At 41.2% G+C, this 15,622-nt stretch overlaps 1 protein-coding gene across 2 annotated transcripts in view; it reads left to right on the top strand.

The window, feature by feature from the left end:
* MAGI2 (membrane associated guanylate kinase, WW and PDZ domain containing 2) overlaps positions 1-15,622 on the top strand; it is a 1,189,042-nt gene that overhangs the window by 1,117,798 nt on the left and 55,622 nt on the right. For both annotated transcript variants that reach the window (XM_046668813.1, XM_046668814.1), the window contains exon 16: positions 15,198-15,383. In XM_046668813.1, coding sequence (XP_046524769.1) covers positions 15,198-15,383 — 186 coding nt within the window. The remainder of the gene's footprint in view (positions 1-15,197; positions 15,384-15,622) is intronic.

Raw genomic sequence — 15,622 nt, forward strand, 5'->3', positions numbered from 1 at the left:
GCGCTTTTGCTCTGAGCTTTATGCTGAGAACAGCTCACTCAGGAGATGAATGACATCGCCCACACCGTTAATGTGAGTGCTTTTATAACAGAAGAAAGGCAAGCGGGCGGGACACTATATAAAATGCAAGTTTCCCCCCAACATCTGGCTTCTAAATATAACGTATGAAACCATAAAATAAGCAAATGTCTTCATACTGTTTTGGAAAATCTACATCTATATAAAAGATAAGATTGTGTTCATGGTCTGTGTTGATGTGCACACGTTTTAAATCGAATCAATCTTTCCACATCTCTTAGTGGGATTTACTGTCTGCTTCTCGAGGTAGTGGGGGTGCCAAGGTAGGAGCAGGGTGCAGTCGCCAATGATGCAAAATGCATCAAGAAAGGCACTTTTGAAGTGCAATCCAGTCTTCCTCAAATGCTTCCTGATCATAACACCCCTGAAACAAATATCTACGGGGCAACGTTCAAACACACCTCTCTTCCATCCTAGACCCAGGTAATGTAGACACAGCAACCTTTTCCCATCAGCTCCTCGTGGTTTCACTCCATCGTAACTGGGTTAGTTACCCCCAAAAGACAACTTTTGCTTTCTTTTCCCAGCTCCCACGTTTTGCCTGCCGCCATTTGGAAGCCCTCCTCTTATCCAATAATAACTTCTACCAAACTTTCTCCTGGGCACCGTGCTAAGAATCTTACATGGCATGTAATTTTCACGGTAACCCTATAAAGTAGAGACTACTACCCAAACAGTACACATCTCTCACAAGCACCTCAAAAATCTCCTCATCTCTGAACAAGACTTTGCCTGACCCCTCACCCTTCTTCCTCAAGTGTTTTCTCTAATTCTTATAGGGAATTCTTGCCTGTAAACCCCTTGTTTACTGTTCCGTGACTTCTATTATGGTGTCTGTTATTACTATCTATTATTGTCTTTTTACTTTTCATGTGTTTATATTTTGCTTCCCCTCAATAACTTTTAAGGTTCTTAAAAGCAAGAAACGGTGGTATTTCTTTGAATCCCTCACAGTTTCAGATAGTGTCCTTTTCAAGGATTTGTCATGTAATTCATGGTAGTGGGGTAGGACTGGATTCTCATACAGTGACCAAGCACTTTGATCAAAGTAAAAGCGTGAATGTGCTCTGCTCTAGCTTTCCCTGCCCCCAAACCTAGCTGTTCCATCCCCCCAAGGCAGCAAGACGTGCCTCTGAGAATAGACAAAGCAACAGAGGATCAGTTAGGGGAAGGATTTGTGTGCACGCCGGTCCTCGCCCAGCATGAGAAATTGCACTGTAATAAAGTGGAACTCAAGTGATGTCCCAGAATATAGATTTCCCATCAGCTGTTCTCAGCCTGAGTAAATGATTCAGTCACCAGCTCAGGGCAACTCAGGTGAGAGAGCCCTCTAGGAAATCAGGCATGGGGGAGCCATCTCTGTGCCTCCCGCAGCCCCACTAGTTGGCAGCATCTAGCTTATAAAGCTCTTGTCCTCTGAAGGGCCAGGCTGCTGGGCTGGTGTTCTCTCTGATTCACCTTCTCCCGGCACTGACTCTGCCTGGAATGGCCAGGCATCTGCAAGAGCACCACCTTGGCGATAATTATAGCGTCCTACCCAGGAAGTTTGGATGTCATCCCAAGCTCGTTAGAAAACGTATTCCTTCAAATTATTTATTCATTTCACAGTCCTCCTTAACAAGGCAAGCCATTTCAATGCCAAGCGGACAACTTCCGCATCACATAAGTTCTTTATAGGATCATACCCAGCTAAAAGTAGGATGAATAGGGTCCATTGATTAAATTCCAGTTTTTCATTCCTGAACGTGACTATTTTTGTTCCCAAATTAAAACCTGGCTACCTGGGTCCTACCAGTAAGCAGACAAGCAAACAAAAGGAAGATTTTTGCATCAAATTCTGAGTGCTGTAATATTTGAACATTTGAAGCATCTATCAACTAAAACGGGAAGATGAGTGGAAACATTTCGCTCTCTTAGCACTAACAAACTTAAAAGTCCTTAAATTGTAAGAATAAGTCTGCAGAGAAGCGTCATCATTCTTATTTCTTTTCAAGAAGAGGAGCAATGCAACCTATCAAAACATCTGCGAGCGCCCGCCGTGCATTTCTTAAAAATTCTAGACCGTTTTTCTTGTTGTTTGAATGCAGCTCATCAATCACAAGTTTGCCGCCCTAGAGAATCGTTTTTCAAGAGAGTGTTTATTATTGTGTTCAAAGACACTCCAGGCAGCAGCAGAAGGTGGATATGTGGTGTCTTCTCACCTTCAGCTACTGCATTGTCTTAAAAGCTCGTACATGGGTGATCAGTGGCTGCTTCCACTGGGTTTATGTCCTGCAGCTTCTTGTCATTCACCAGAAAGTACAGGGAGATTGCCACTGCAAAGAGAGCCCAGGGTCCAGTACAGAATCACCCTCTACCGGTGGAAAATGCCCATCGCTCTCCCATGGGGTTCAAAGAAATTCCAAGCCTGCAGGTCACTTTTGCAGAAGACCGTTTTTCTTTGTAATCTATTCAGGACCTCAAGTTGGATTAAATTCTCTGTGATTTTGCTTTTCTTCTTTTTTCCCAACAATCAACCACATAAGAAAAGCTGATTCCACATCTACAACCATTTTAAAAAGCGTGTTGTTAAGTGAACACAGCACTGTTATTTATCCCCATTTTCCAGCTATGCTGAAAGAGTGTTACAAGGGGATATTTTTCCCATTTGGACTGGAATAATTAGAGTTTCTTTTCGAGCCCCAGCTTCCACCAAAGACTCAGGGAGCACCTCCACCCAAACTCCTTCCTGCCACACCAAATCCTGGTAAGAGCTCTTTTTACCTGTTCATTTGACCACCAATAGTTTTGCAATTTAAGCTGGGTTTGTTCCCAAGCAAACTATGGCCAGTGTTTGGTTGGAATCGTTTCTGGAGATGAGTCCGTTCTCCTTTTCTGAGGGCTGATCACTAGGCATTCCTAAAGTGTATACGGAGCCCAAGTAAATTAACTCGCCAGTGGAGCCTGCTATTGGCATTCTCATTTTCCAGTCAGATCTCGTCCAGATCTTATTTCTCTAAGCCAGGCACAGGTTTGCTCTAGAAACATGCCCAGATGTTGCGCACCTGATGAACCCATCTGGTTTCAAGGGTGAGGTGCCCAAAAGCTTCTGTTCAGAGGCTGTTCATCATAAAAATGTGTATTTATGGATTCACCACGGGAGGAGGGTCTTCCAGGAAGCACACAGTTTAAAAGGTTTTGCCCCATGGTTTTCTGGCACAGAGCAGTTGAGATAACATGAGGTAGAAAAATATTCCGACTTAGAAATCTCTATTCGAATACTTTCTAGAATTGCTAGATGAATGAGATGAAAAGCAGCTCACCTTCCTGTAGGCACTTGAGGAAATTAAAATCCAGTAAAACCTGGTTGCCAAGTGTCTTAATTCGTTCAGGGTTCTATAACAGAATACCATTGACTGGTGGCTTGTAAACAACAGAAATTTATTTCTCACAGTTCAGGAGGCTGGGAAGTCCAAGATCAAGGTGCCGGCAGATTCGGTGTTTGGTGAGAACCAGCTTCCTGGTTCATAGTGGCCATCTTCTCACTGTGCCCTCACGTGGTGGAAGGGGCAAAGGAGCTCTCCAGGGTCCCTTTTATAAGAACGCTAATCCCATTCGTGAGAACTCCACCTTCATGACCTAATTCCTTCCCAAGGCCCCACCTCTAAATATCTTCACACTGGGGATGAGGTTTCAACCTAAGAATTTGGGGAGGACACAAACATCCAGGCTGTACCATCAAGTTAGCCACTGCTCTTGAGGCTCCCTGATGCTAAGTGGCTAAGAGAAGGCTGGCAGGCTTAGATCTCAGCTCCAATCAGTGTACATGACCCCAAGCTTTAAAGCAGGCCTCCAGGTACCTAAGTGCATATCCTAGCTGAAGTTATACACAACTGCGTTTTCACTCCTGAGAGACTGAGGCAGGCTCATACTCGAGATGCTTTCCAGATGTAAAACTCGGCTACCTCAGGCCCTCCCTACTGCACTGCCAATGCCCTCGCTGAGGTTCTGGACTAGCGCTGTACAGTAGAACTTTCTGCGATGGTGGCACGGTTCTCTTCTGCACTGTACAGTAATGTAGCCAGCACTTGACATGAGGCTAGTGTGGCTAAGGAATTACATTTTTAATTGTCTTTCATGTCAATTAATTTAGGCTAGTAGTGACCATGTTGGACCGTGCAGCCCCAGAGCATCGTAGTAGCCTTTACGTGCCCTCCTTGCCTCCAGCATTCTCCCCACCCTCCTCTCCTGCATTCCACCCTTCGCACTGTCACCATGGTTCTCTTTCTAAAACAACCAGGCTGATGATATCACATAACCTTCCTAATCCATTAGCGGCTTCTCATGTGGCTGTAAAATGAATTCTAAGCTCCTGGCACAACCGATAAGACCTTTCAGAGTCTGTCCCTTCCCACCTTTATCCCCGACAACTTCACTGTTGTCTTTGCTCACTGCCCTCCCACATCCACAACACAGACTTTGCCAGTCCACGGGTCTGTGCCTTCGTGGTGCCTTCCTCATCCTTGCCCACCTGGAAAAGTCCCGTTCATCCTCTAAAATGCAGACGGACAGCATTTCCTCTCTGAAGCCTTCCCTGACCCCTTCCACTCTCGCCTTCCCACCTCCCTTCTGCTGCTTATTCGTCGTCAGTTCTTTTTTACTTACCTCTATTTGTTTCCATCCAAAAACTTCTCTTTATCTCTCCCTGCTTTTTCACTGTTTCTCCCATTTTCAAGGTTTAATTGTACATAGTAAAATTTACCATTTTTAGTCTGTAGTTTGTGAGTTTGACAAATGTATTTAGTTATGTAACAACTGCCACAGTAAGGTCAACCCCACTTGGCAACCATAAATTTGTTTTCTGTTTTACAGTTTTGCCTTTTCCTATAGAAATGGAGTCATACATCACGTAGCCTTTTGAGTCTGGCTTCTTCCACTTAGCATAATGCGTTTCATATTCACCCACGTTGTTTTGGGTGTCAGTATTTGGTTCCTTCTTACTTGCTGAGTAGTATTCCATTGTGTGGCTGTACCACAGTTTGTTTATCGATTCCCCAGCTGAGGCATAATCACATTGTTTCTTGTTTTTGTTGATTATGAATAAAGATGATAAAACCTTTGCATGTAGGTTTTTGTGTGAAAATAGGTTTTCATTTCACTTGGGTAAACACCTAGGAGTGGGCTCGCTGGTTCTTATGATACTACTTTCCAAAGTGGCTGCGCCATTTTGTATTCCTCTGTATGAGAGTTCCAGATGCTCCACATCCTTAGAGTGTGTTTTCAGGCTTTGTTACTGTTTTTTAACTTTAGCCGTTCTAATAGGTATGTAGTGGTATCTTATTTGGTTTTAATTTGCATTTCTATCCTGAAGACTAATGATGCTGAGGATCTGTCAGAAAGCCACCCTTCTATCTTCTTGGTGAATGCTTTCCCACTTTAGTCTCTTCCCTCTGGAGCATCATTGGTATTTCACTGTGGACAACAAAACCCACTTTAAGGCTCTTCAGCCTTTCTTCCTTCATTTCTCATTCATGTCTCATGTTAGAGTAACAAAAATAATTTCATGATCATGATCTCAGGTGAAATTATTCTGGAGACATATGTCTGCTTAGTAAAAATGAAAACATGTGTAATTATTACCCTTTAAAATACAAGGGGTGAGAGAAAATACACATAAACAGAAATCCAAATGAAGTTTAAAAGCATAATATTTGTGTGATAGGATAAGAAAGGAAAACTATATGCAGTGATGGTTTCACTTTTCAAATAAGGAAATTCTGACATGATTTATTTGGCCATTCAGAGGTCACACTGCAAGTTGTTTTCAAAGTTGATATACGATCAGGATCTTCTAGGTCCCAAACACTTTGCTTGGGGGCCTTTTCTTATTGAGTTTTATCCAGTCATGCAAAATTGCATTATTTCAAGTTAAAACATGATACACCCTCTTAGTGGAACTTTGGCTTCTGTGAGAAACTGAAGAGCCAATAAATATTCATGTAATCTTCTGGATAACATATTGAAAAGGACAGCTGGCTCAGGAGGAATCATTTGCTTGGTTTAGTATCTGCTTCCATTTATATTAAAAAAATATTGCAAGAAGTTATTATCTACCAGAGGGCTTAGGGGAATACAATGAAAAGCTGATATTGCACCTGATTGCTTTTGACATTTACCTGTTGTAACAGGGAAACTGTGTGAAGATAGCCAAGTGACTTTTTACAAAACACAATTTCAGAAGCTATAAAAGGAAAAAGGAGATGGCAGAGATGGAATACACTGAATCCATAAAAATGAATCCGTAAAAATGAGAAACATGACTTGTCAGCAACACCTGCTTGTAACTATCAACCATTTCTACTGGGCCTGCTGAGAAATTACTGAAAGCTGGGTACATTGATGGGTATGAAGTCTCAAAAGGCAGTCGAGAGATACACAGGAGAGAAAGAAAGTATGGTTTTATTGAACAGTTTTAACCCAATACCTGGGTTGATGAAATGTAATTTTATGACATTTTTTAAACTCTTGAAAAGAAATCAATTGTCCTTTATATTTTTGTCTGTCAGGGCTACAAGGAGACAAAGTTTGGCCATATAAATTATTGACAATTTTTTTTCCAAGTACATTCTAAATCTCTAACTGGTATAGCAAAATACTGATTGTAATACTGTTTAAATTTACGAAAGATACGTCCAGTTTCTAATTGAAGGTGGTAAAATGATAACATGCTTATTTCATCCTGTTTCTTAGACACCGATAAAATGGTAGTAAATGAAGAAGAAAGGAATGGGCATGAGTGGGGAAGATGCTTTAAAGACAAAAAATTAGGAACTCATCTTGCAAGATAGAGAAAACCCAAAAGAGAAATGGATAGCTCAGAGTCGCTCATTTCTTTAGACACTCAGAGCGCTTCAAACTTAGAAAGCTCAAGACAGAATGGAACCCAAAAACCATGACCACCAGAAGTGAAATTTTTATTTTTAAAATAAAAAAACAAGGCAACAAACTAAAATGAAAGAAGAAGAAATGGTGATAATTCAGGGAAAAAAAGAAAGCTTCAAAACTGTCTCGTGTATATACAGAGAGATGTGAGAAGATATTACCATCATAAAATAAAAATAGATGCTATAAAAAAGAATAAGATGATTAAAGAAAGAATTCTTAGAAATTGAAAACATCATGCCTGAAATTAAAAATTCAATAGAAGGATTGTAAGGGTAATCACACATGTAAACAACCAAAGAGTAAAAGAAACTTCACAGGAAGTAGGACAAAAAGAGACAAGTCTGAGAGAAGTGATAAGAGAATTATCGGATCAATCCAGGAAGCTGATCTCTGACTAATAAGAGTTCCAGAACCAGAGACCAGAGTAACAGAACAATGGTTATCAAAGAAACAGAACAATGAAAGTTCCCAAAACCAAAACTAAAGGAAACAAGTCTCCACACTGAAAAAGAAGCATTTCGAAACTTTAAAGCACAAGAAGTACAGGGACACTCTTGAACATTCCCAAAAAGAAAAAAGGAAAACAGATCTCATACAAGGAACAAAAATCTGAATGGATTCACACGGCTCAGTAGCAACGCTGGATGCTAGAAGACGACAGAGCACCACCTGCAAATTTCTGAGGAAAAATGATGTTTTCAATCTAGAATTTCATGCCATCTAGAATTCCAAGCTAGAATTCAACCAAATGAGAAGGTAAAAATGAAGACATTTTCAAACATTAAATACTGAAAAATAACTTTCTCCCATGCATGGGTTCTTAGGAAGATCCTGTAGGATATGTTCCAGCAAAATGAAAGAATGAATCAAATAAGGTGACGTAGAGTTTACAAAACCAAGCTTAGTGGGACCAGATTTTCTACAGCAACTTTCAGCCTAAAACAGGTGAAAAAGAATGTCCCAGCCACCTAGAAATTCACAAGATGAAAGGTGACTTCTTGGGATATACAGTAAAATGCGAATTGTCTCTACAGAAGATAAAGGCTTAAGTATCTAGAAAAGGAACTGTTTTTCCCTTCTCTCTCTCCAGCTCCCCGCATCCCACACACACACCCTTCTGGCCACCTACAAATCTGAGGATCATGACTCTTCTGAAGTTTCTTTCGTTCCTGCCACTCTAATGTCTAGGCATTTTGTCAGATTATGAGGGAAATAAATCATATCAAAAGGACACACAAACTCCTTGAAATGTGGTGGTATACGTTAAAGCCTATTTAAAGAGAGAGAAAAAAGAATATTTGCTTGGTAGATGACTCAGTAATGAGTGACTTCCTGCATAAGAATAATTCTCACAACAGAATAAGAGGACGAAGGTAATTTTTAGGCCTCTTGAATCAACATGCAGAGAATCAAGGGTCTTTGAGAACATACTTAGCAGAAATTATTTGGACTACCTCTTCTGTGATGTGCGTGAGAATGGGAAATGCACCCACAAGAGAAAGGGATTGTTTTTGCCCCTTCCTGCCTCTCTGTGATAGTTTCTCTTGGTAGCTATGCCACATTCTCATTCACATCTTCCATTCCAGACAGGAAAAACAGTAGAGTAATATGAGGAGGAAATGCATTATGGATATATCTACATAGGATCAATTGCGTTATTTTGAGGGCCCAGCGTAAAAGGAAAATGTGAGGTCCTCGTTCCAACACGATTAAGAATGTCAAGATGGTAAGAGCAGACCATTAAACAAACCTGAGGCCCTTTTGAGCATGGGGACCTGCATAATACACAAGTCACACACCCATGAAACTGGTCCTGTGCCTACAAGCCCACCAAAACTTTCCAAACAAGAAAACCATCTTAACCCAGCTGTATGGTCCAGGATGGAACAGTCAAGTAATGGCTAATTACAGTTCCTAATGCAATGAGATTTCTTTCAATTACCAATTCACCTTCAGCAAAATAAAAGCATACCAGATAAGATATGCCTGATGAATGCTTCTTATCTCCAGCCATATAATTAATACTTTCTATATGGTGCTTTCTGGCCTTGGAAACATGAGTATAGCTGGCCTCCCAAATTGCCATTGGGCCCCTCTTCCCAGTCTCCCATCTGACCATCTGCTTATTACCAACTGTAGGATGACTAAACTTTCAGCCACAAGAGAATGACTCATGGGTGCTGGGGGTAAAAAAAAAAGTGCACTTTTGGAATACACGGTCCTTAAAACACCAGCTGCTCGATTTTGGGTCTTGCAAGTCATTTGGCTATGAATTTCAGGGAAGATGTTTTCTTTTGGAAAGCTTAATTTCACAGACTTCTAGAGGAAATCAAGTCATACAGTCAGCTTTTTCTTAATTTTACCACAATTTTTTTTAAATACCAAACCCATGTTTTTCTCACATCTTCGCCCCCTGATGACCAAGAAAATCTCTTTCGAAGGACACTGTGTCACACTCCAGGAAGGGACAACATCTAGCTGAATGGATTTGTCACCATAGAACATGCTCATTTGGGACTGGTAGGAAGGAAAGATGGGAAATAAGCAAAATTGATACAGGTTTCCGAAGGAAGGAAAACAGATGAGGATTCTTCATCATGTGTTACAGAGATGGGAACACTCTGTGACAATCACTCTTCTGTTGCTCCCATATGTGCAGTGTCCCTCTAGAGGATCTGGGCAAAAGCATCTTATCTGGGATCTCCGTAATTGTGAGGGTGGAAGGGACTCCACTGACAAAGCATCCGCTCCTTGCTTCTCCCTCCCTGGATTTGGTAGAACCCTCTTGACCACCATGAGCTTTGCACTAAGTGAGCTGCCACTTAGCCTAGGGACATTATGCTCCCTCCTCCCCAGAATGACCTTCCTTTTTCTTACCACCCTGAGTTCACACCTGGTCTCAGAAATTCACCCTCCTCGCTACCTTTGTTGCATGTCACCTTTACCATGGATTTGCCATTTGTGTTTTAAGTATGTTTATATGATTATCTCTGGTCTCCCCAACTGGACTGGGAGTTTCTTGAGAGCAAATATCATGTGTTATTTTATTGTTGTCTTCCCCACTGGGCCTAGCATGGAGCCCATTACTCAGAAGATGCTATGCAGAAGTGTATCATTGAGGCAGTAATTGATTCTCCTGCCCCGACCCACAATTTTAAAACTACGCATAAATAATTTTCACAGATGATTTTAAGAAAGTCAACTGGAATCATCCAATTAAAAAAAGTTTATTTTCATATCAGGTCATAGATTCTAAATGGAAACCAACTTACCTTAAGCCCATGACATGTTGTTTAACCTTCACAAATTAATGGAATTGTGAGCTAATGAGTTTATGCTATTGATTGCCTTTGAAGTATTTATTTTTGTCATGCTCATTTCAGAAACTTCTCGCTTGTAAGTTTGACGTGATTGATGCAGAATCTACTTTCCCTGTCTAACGCTTTCCTTCAAATACAACTCTGCTTTGTGGGATCTATTAACAAGGAGATAATTAAATGAAAACATGTCTCAAGCTTTTCCTTCTCTGACATAAAATACACATAAAACAACAAAGAAATATTAAAAAAAAAAAAGTGATGAGGGATCTACTACTCTCTTCCCTGAGGATGGTGCAACTAAGAATTTCAAGAAGAGTCCATCACCAAAATTTCTGGGACGAATCCATCCCAAAGCCAGAAAAGTCCTTCAGGCAACCATCCCATCTTCTTGATGGGAACTCACCCAAGGTAGGACTCAACACGAGCTCCTTGGTTGACCAATGGCTGAAGGAACCTCAATGGACCCTATGAAGGTCCCAGAAGAGAACTCAACAGCAAAAAGGAAGGATCATTGCTTCCTGTAGTGGTGTGGCTAAAGACCCAAAGAACTCAAGTCTCTAGAATGAACTTAGAGAGCATCCAGTCCAACTGATTGTCTCTGAATATTCCTACTAAAATAAGTGTGCCATGTTGAGTGGCACCAGAAGAGTCGCTTCGTCTACAGGAAAATATAAAACGTAGTGCAGTGAAAATGTACAGAAGTGTTTTACCCAGAAACGAGGCAAGAATAGGAAAAGATAGGTTTCTTTTTCCATAAGTTACGTGATTTGCAATTAAAGGAAAATTTCTAACTACTAATACGTCACCTCCTTCCCAAATGTCAGTGTGTCCAAAGTCACATGACATATTGCACCTTTTCCCAAATATCGGTGTATACTAAGCAGACTGATCCAAAGACTTGATTTGTCTTGCTGCCTGACAGGTGATGTCTGCAAGGCATGCAGTCTAAATGGACTGTGCTCTGGCAGTTGCCTTAGTCATCAATTCTCAGAGAATTAATGAGTACCATTCATCCCAATAATAGAAACCAAGGTCAGGGCCTCTTCCATGCTCTGTGATTCCATTAACAATGCACGGACAGCACTTAGGTCGTAAGCTCTGTCGACCTTATCACTGAGCAAATGGAACTGCGTCTTGTTTTGAGAGCGAATCCTTTCTGAGCACACCCTTGTCAATGATTTGTACATCAACATTCGATGTACTTACATGTCAGGAAAATGCTAGTAAAGAAAAAGTGAGGCTGTCTTTGGCTGCCAAGAGTTTCGAGTACTGTTTCTATTAAGGTAAATGCCAATAGAAAACAATTTTTAATAAAACGATGTCAGGTACTTCCAGTTACTGGATGTACATTTTTGTAAATTGTGTACTCATTCCTGATTTTATGTAAGCCGCTCCATCCTTCTGTGTGGCTGCCATAGAATTTATTTTAGTTTTCATTCTTTTATCTTGGTTTTTATTTGTTTATTTTAGTTTTTATTCTACCTCCCCTAATAAAGTGAAAATGGCCTTGAAACTAAGAGTTATCACCATATGCAAATAATTCTGTTTACAATGAAACTTTCCTCTTGAAATATCAAGCAGCATGCTTTTCTAAGCCATTCCCTCGCTCTTCATAATTCAAATAGCTTTCAATCTACCACATATCAAAAAAGGAGGGAGTGACCCCGAGGTTTGAAGCCATAGGTACAGGTTTGAATCCTGGGTTTGATACTTATTTGTTTTCTCAGCAGTAAAATGGGCATGATTATTACACTTTTACAGCTTCTGCACGCTGTTACTGTAAGGATTTGAAATAAGTGCCTAGCACAGTGCCTGGAAATTAACCAATAACAACTTATTGCTGTTGGGCACATAGAATTGTGTGTGTGTGTGTGTGCGCGCGCACGCATGTATGTGTGTGAAATCTATGTTTTGAAACATTTGGGGGTTTTATGCCCAGTAAATTCTAGATGATCTGCAGTAATGGAAGGGAGCAGAGACAAGAACAATTCAAAACAGCAAATCATCCAAATACCATTTGTATATGTTTTAAAGTATATTTTAAATTTCCTTTCAAATATGAGTGTCTCTAATATGCAAAGAAATTACTTCAAATAAAGGAATGACACTATGATGTGAAGTCCCAGCTAAATAGGATCTGAGGGGCGGTCCAGTTTTCCTCTCCCTTTCTCTCCCCTCCTCTCCTCCTCACGCCTTGCCTATCAAAGACAGCTGCCACAGAGAACCCACTTCAAGCAAAGTGCCTGCCTCCCACCCTCCCCTGGGTCAGGGCCATGGGTGAAGTGTTTACGATTCCCTGCTCAGAGCCAGGCTGCTCTCACAGAATAAAAGCACAGACGCTCATGAACCAAGTGCTTGAGTGGAGAGAGGACACAGTAAGGTGCAAACCCTGGGAAATCTGACAGACTAGGATTCTAAACCCAAGGTCACCCTATGCGATCTTGTGCGAATTGCTCTGCACTTTATGCTTCAGTTCCTTCCACTGATAACACTATCAGGTATCTCATATGATCTGTGAAGGATTCAATTATATATATTACTGTGGTTATAATTGTGTGTGTGAGTGTAAGGCTCAAGATAGAAAATGAAGAGATCTGTATCATGCTGATTTCTCTTTGGATGATAAACTCTTACTTACAAGTTGGTGTTTTCCTATGGAGACCCGCAACATCTTTTTTGTGAAACCAGAGAAAAACAAACAGGATTCTTGGCCTCTTCTGGTGACTATATAATCCCCCAAAACACATCTCTCTTTCCCAAGTGAAGCTGTTTTCTTGTGTTGATTCTTAGGGGATTTTGCTCTGTAGGAAGCAACGCGTTCCTTCCGTTTGAGCAGTATTACAAGTTTATCCCATGTAGACAGAATTCAAGCTGGTACCTCTGTACAAGCACACGCGCACACATCAATAGTGACATCAGGAACATTAAAAAGGTAATAGTAATAGAAAGAGAGAAAGAAAAGTTAATATGCATAGGTCAGTTCTTACGTGCCAAGCTTCTTCTAGTCACTTTACATACGATAGCATTTAATTCTCAGAACCAGAATCCTGTGAAGTCAACATATTATTATCCCAATTTTATTGGTGCAAAACCAAAACTCAGAGAGGTTAGGTATCTTTCCAAAGGTCACAGAACAGATAACAATATACACATTATGGCCAGGGAGACCGTATCTTTTACTGACTGTTCCAGGAACACTGTTGAACATGGAACGAGGCGAAAACAGCAAGGAAAGTTCACTCTGGTTGTGTTTGAAGGCCATACACCTTGCAATACCCATATTATTTTATAAAATAAGTAAACGAGTGAGTTCTTATTATGTTTCTTATCATAGTTCTACCTGAGAAATATACTGTCCTAAGACTCCAAGATGATCATGAGCGTCCTTTAAGTCAGTGTTCTTCAATAAAGCCATTAGCACCTGTGATAAATCAAAACGTGTTTGAGCTTCCAACACGATGAGTTTCACTTCCAAGACAGGCTCAGGCAATATTTTCATATGCTGTCTATAACCTTTCACAACAGAAATATGATCAAGGTGCTGGTTCATTAACTCACTGAGTGTCCTTCCTTCCCAGGGCTGTGAGCCTGTGTTCTGCCTTTCGCTGTAAGGCATATGTGGATTGACAGTTCAAGAGCGGGTGCCCCCAGAGCATAGTGAATGTGTGTCTTTGACTTTATGCGGATTAAATCAGTACCTCACCTCCATAGAGGGAGCAACCAGTCATTGACAGGTGATGTCCTGGCCGAGGTTCTCTATATTGAAGGGAGAAGGGAACAGGTTTCTAGCTTGTAAGTTCCTTGAGAGAGTTTACAGGACACTGTGTGCTATTGATGTCTGACCCCGGAAACAGCGAACCTGGCAGGCACTTAACCATGGACTTGACTAGAAGTCAACCTGCTGGAAAATCTATATCCCCACGTACCTGGCTCTCCTCACACATATAAATAAACAATTTAAAAAGAAGGTTTCATTGTTTCAAAGAGACATATGCCATATTTCATCAATTCCGTGCACATTTTCCATATTTTAGTATCTCAAAAACTAGAGAGCATCCTACAGTCAGTGGAGTGTCCCTGTTTAATAGGCAGTTTTTTTTTCTTTCTTGTGGTGTATAAAATAAAGGTGTGTCTTTGCATTGCTGGCATCTTAGATTTGATGAAATACATATGTATCAGATATTAACAGGGTCTCAACACCACCTAATACATTAAATCAGACAGAAGAGGTAAGATCTGAAAACCACATCAACTTTTAAACTAACGCTTAGTGGATGAGTGGGAAGCTGATTGTACGTGTTTACCGGCTGGCTACTGCCCATTTTAATATATATGTCTTTCCTTTCCTGTTTCCCTCTCTCAGTAAAATAGAAAAGGGTAGAAATTAAATTCCCGGTACTTATTGTGTCTTTCTGGAACTGCGTATTATTGCCCCTAGAGCAGGAGCTCTTTAGGCACAGTGCTCTATGTCTGGGGTTCTCACAAGTTTGTATGTGTTGGAATCTCTTGAGGAACTTCTTAAAAACGCATCACCCTCACCTCCTGCCTGAACATTCTGATTCACAAGGTCTGGGATAAGGCCCAAAGAGCTATATTTTTAAGCCTAGGGCAAGGATGGTGCACCCCAATGGTAGAGAGGCCCTGGTCCACATGTTTGGAACTGGCCTGTCACTGCAAAGGACTTGAATTAGAAACTCTGGTCTCAGGAGTATGCACAGGACCACATCTGAAAGGAATGGTTGGGATTTCAAGGGCAAATATATCGACAAAAGAAGGCATTCCGACATTGCCTTGTTTCCTGTGGGGCTGGGACTCAAAGACAGAATGTGTATTGGTCACGCCACTGACGCCTATTTCTGTTGGGGATTTTTCCAGCTGTGCCCCATAAGATCGGACGCATCATTGATGGGAGTCCTGCAGATCGCTGTGCAAAACTGAAAGTGGGAGACCGGATCTTAGCAGTGAACGGCCAGTCTATCATCAACATGCCTCACGCGGACATCGTGAAGCTAATCAAGGATGCGGGCCTCAGTGTGACCCTTCGCATCATTCCTCAGGAGGGTGAGTGCCCGAGCGGGGAGCAGGGAGACCACCTGGTGCCATCAGGGTGATATCAGAGCTCAGAGGTTGACTGTTATTTACACTTTGGCAAAAATGGACACTCTCCTGCAACCCGTGTCTTGTTTACTCAGTGCCAGTTTCATTCAGAGAGCAAGCTATGTGACATCATAGATAAATAGTGCGAGTCCCAAGACACTGGGGTATTCCATCATTCCCTATGGGCCTGGGATCACTGTTTT

Source organism: Equus quagga, chromosome 8 (assembly GCF_021613505.1).
Source record: "Equus quagga isolate Etosha38 chromosome 8, UCLA_HA_Equagga_1.0, whole genome shotgun sequence".
Taxonomy (NCBI): domain Eukaryota; kingdom Metazoa; phylum Chordata; class Mammalia; order Perissodactyla; family Equidae; genus Equus; species Equus quagga.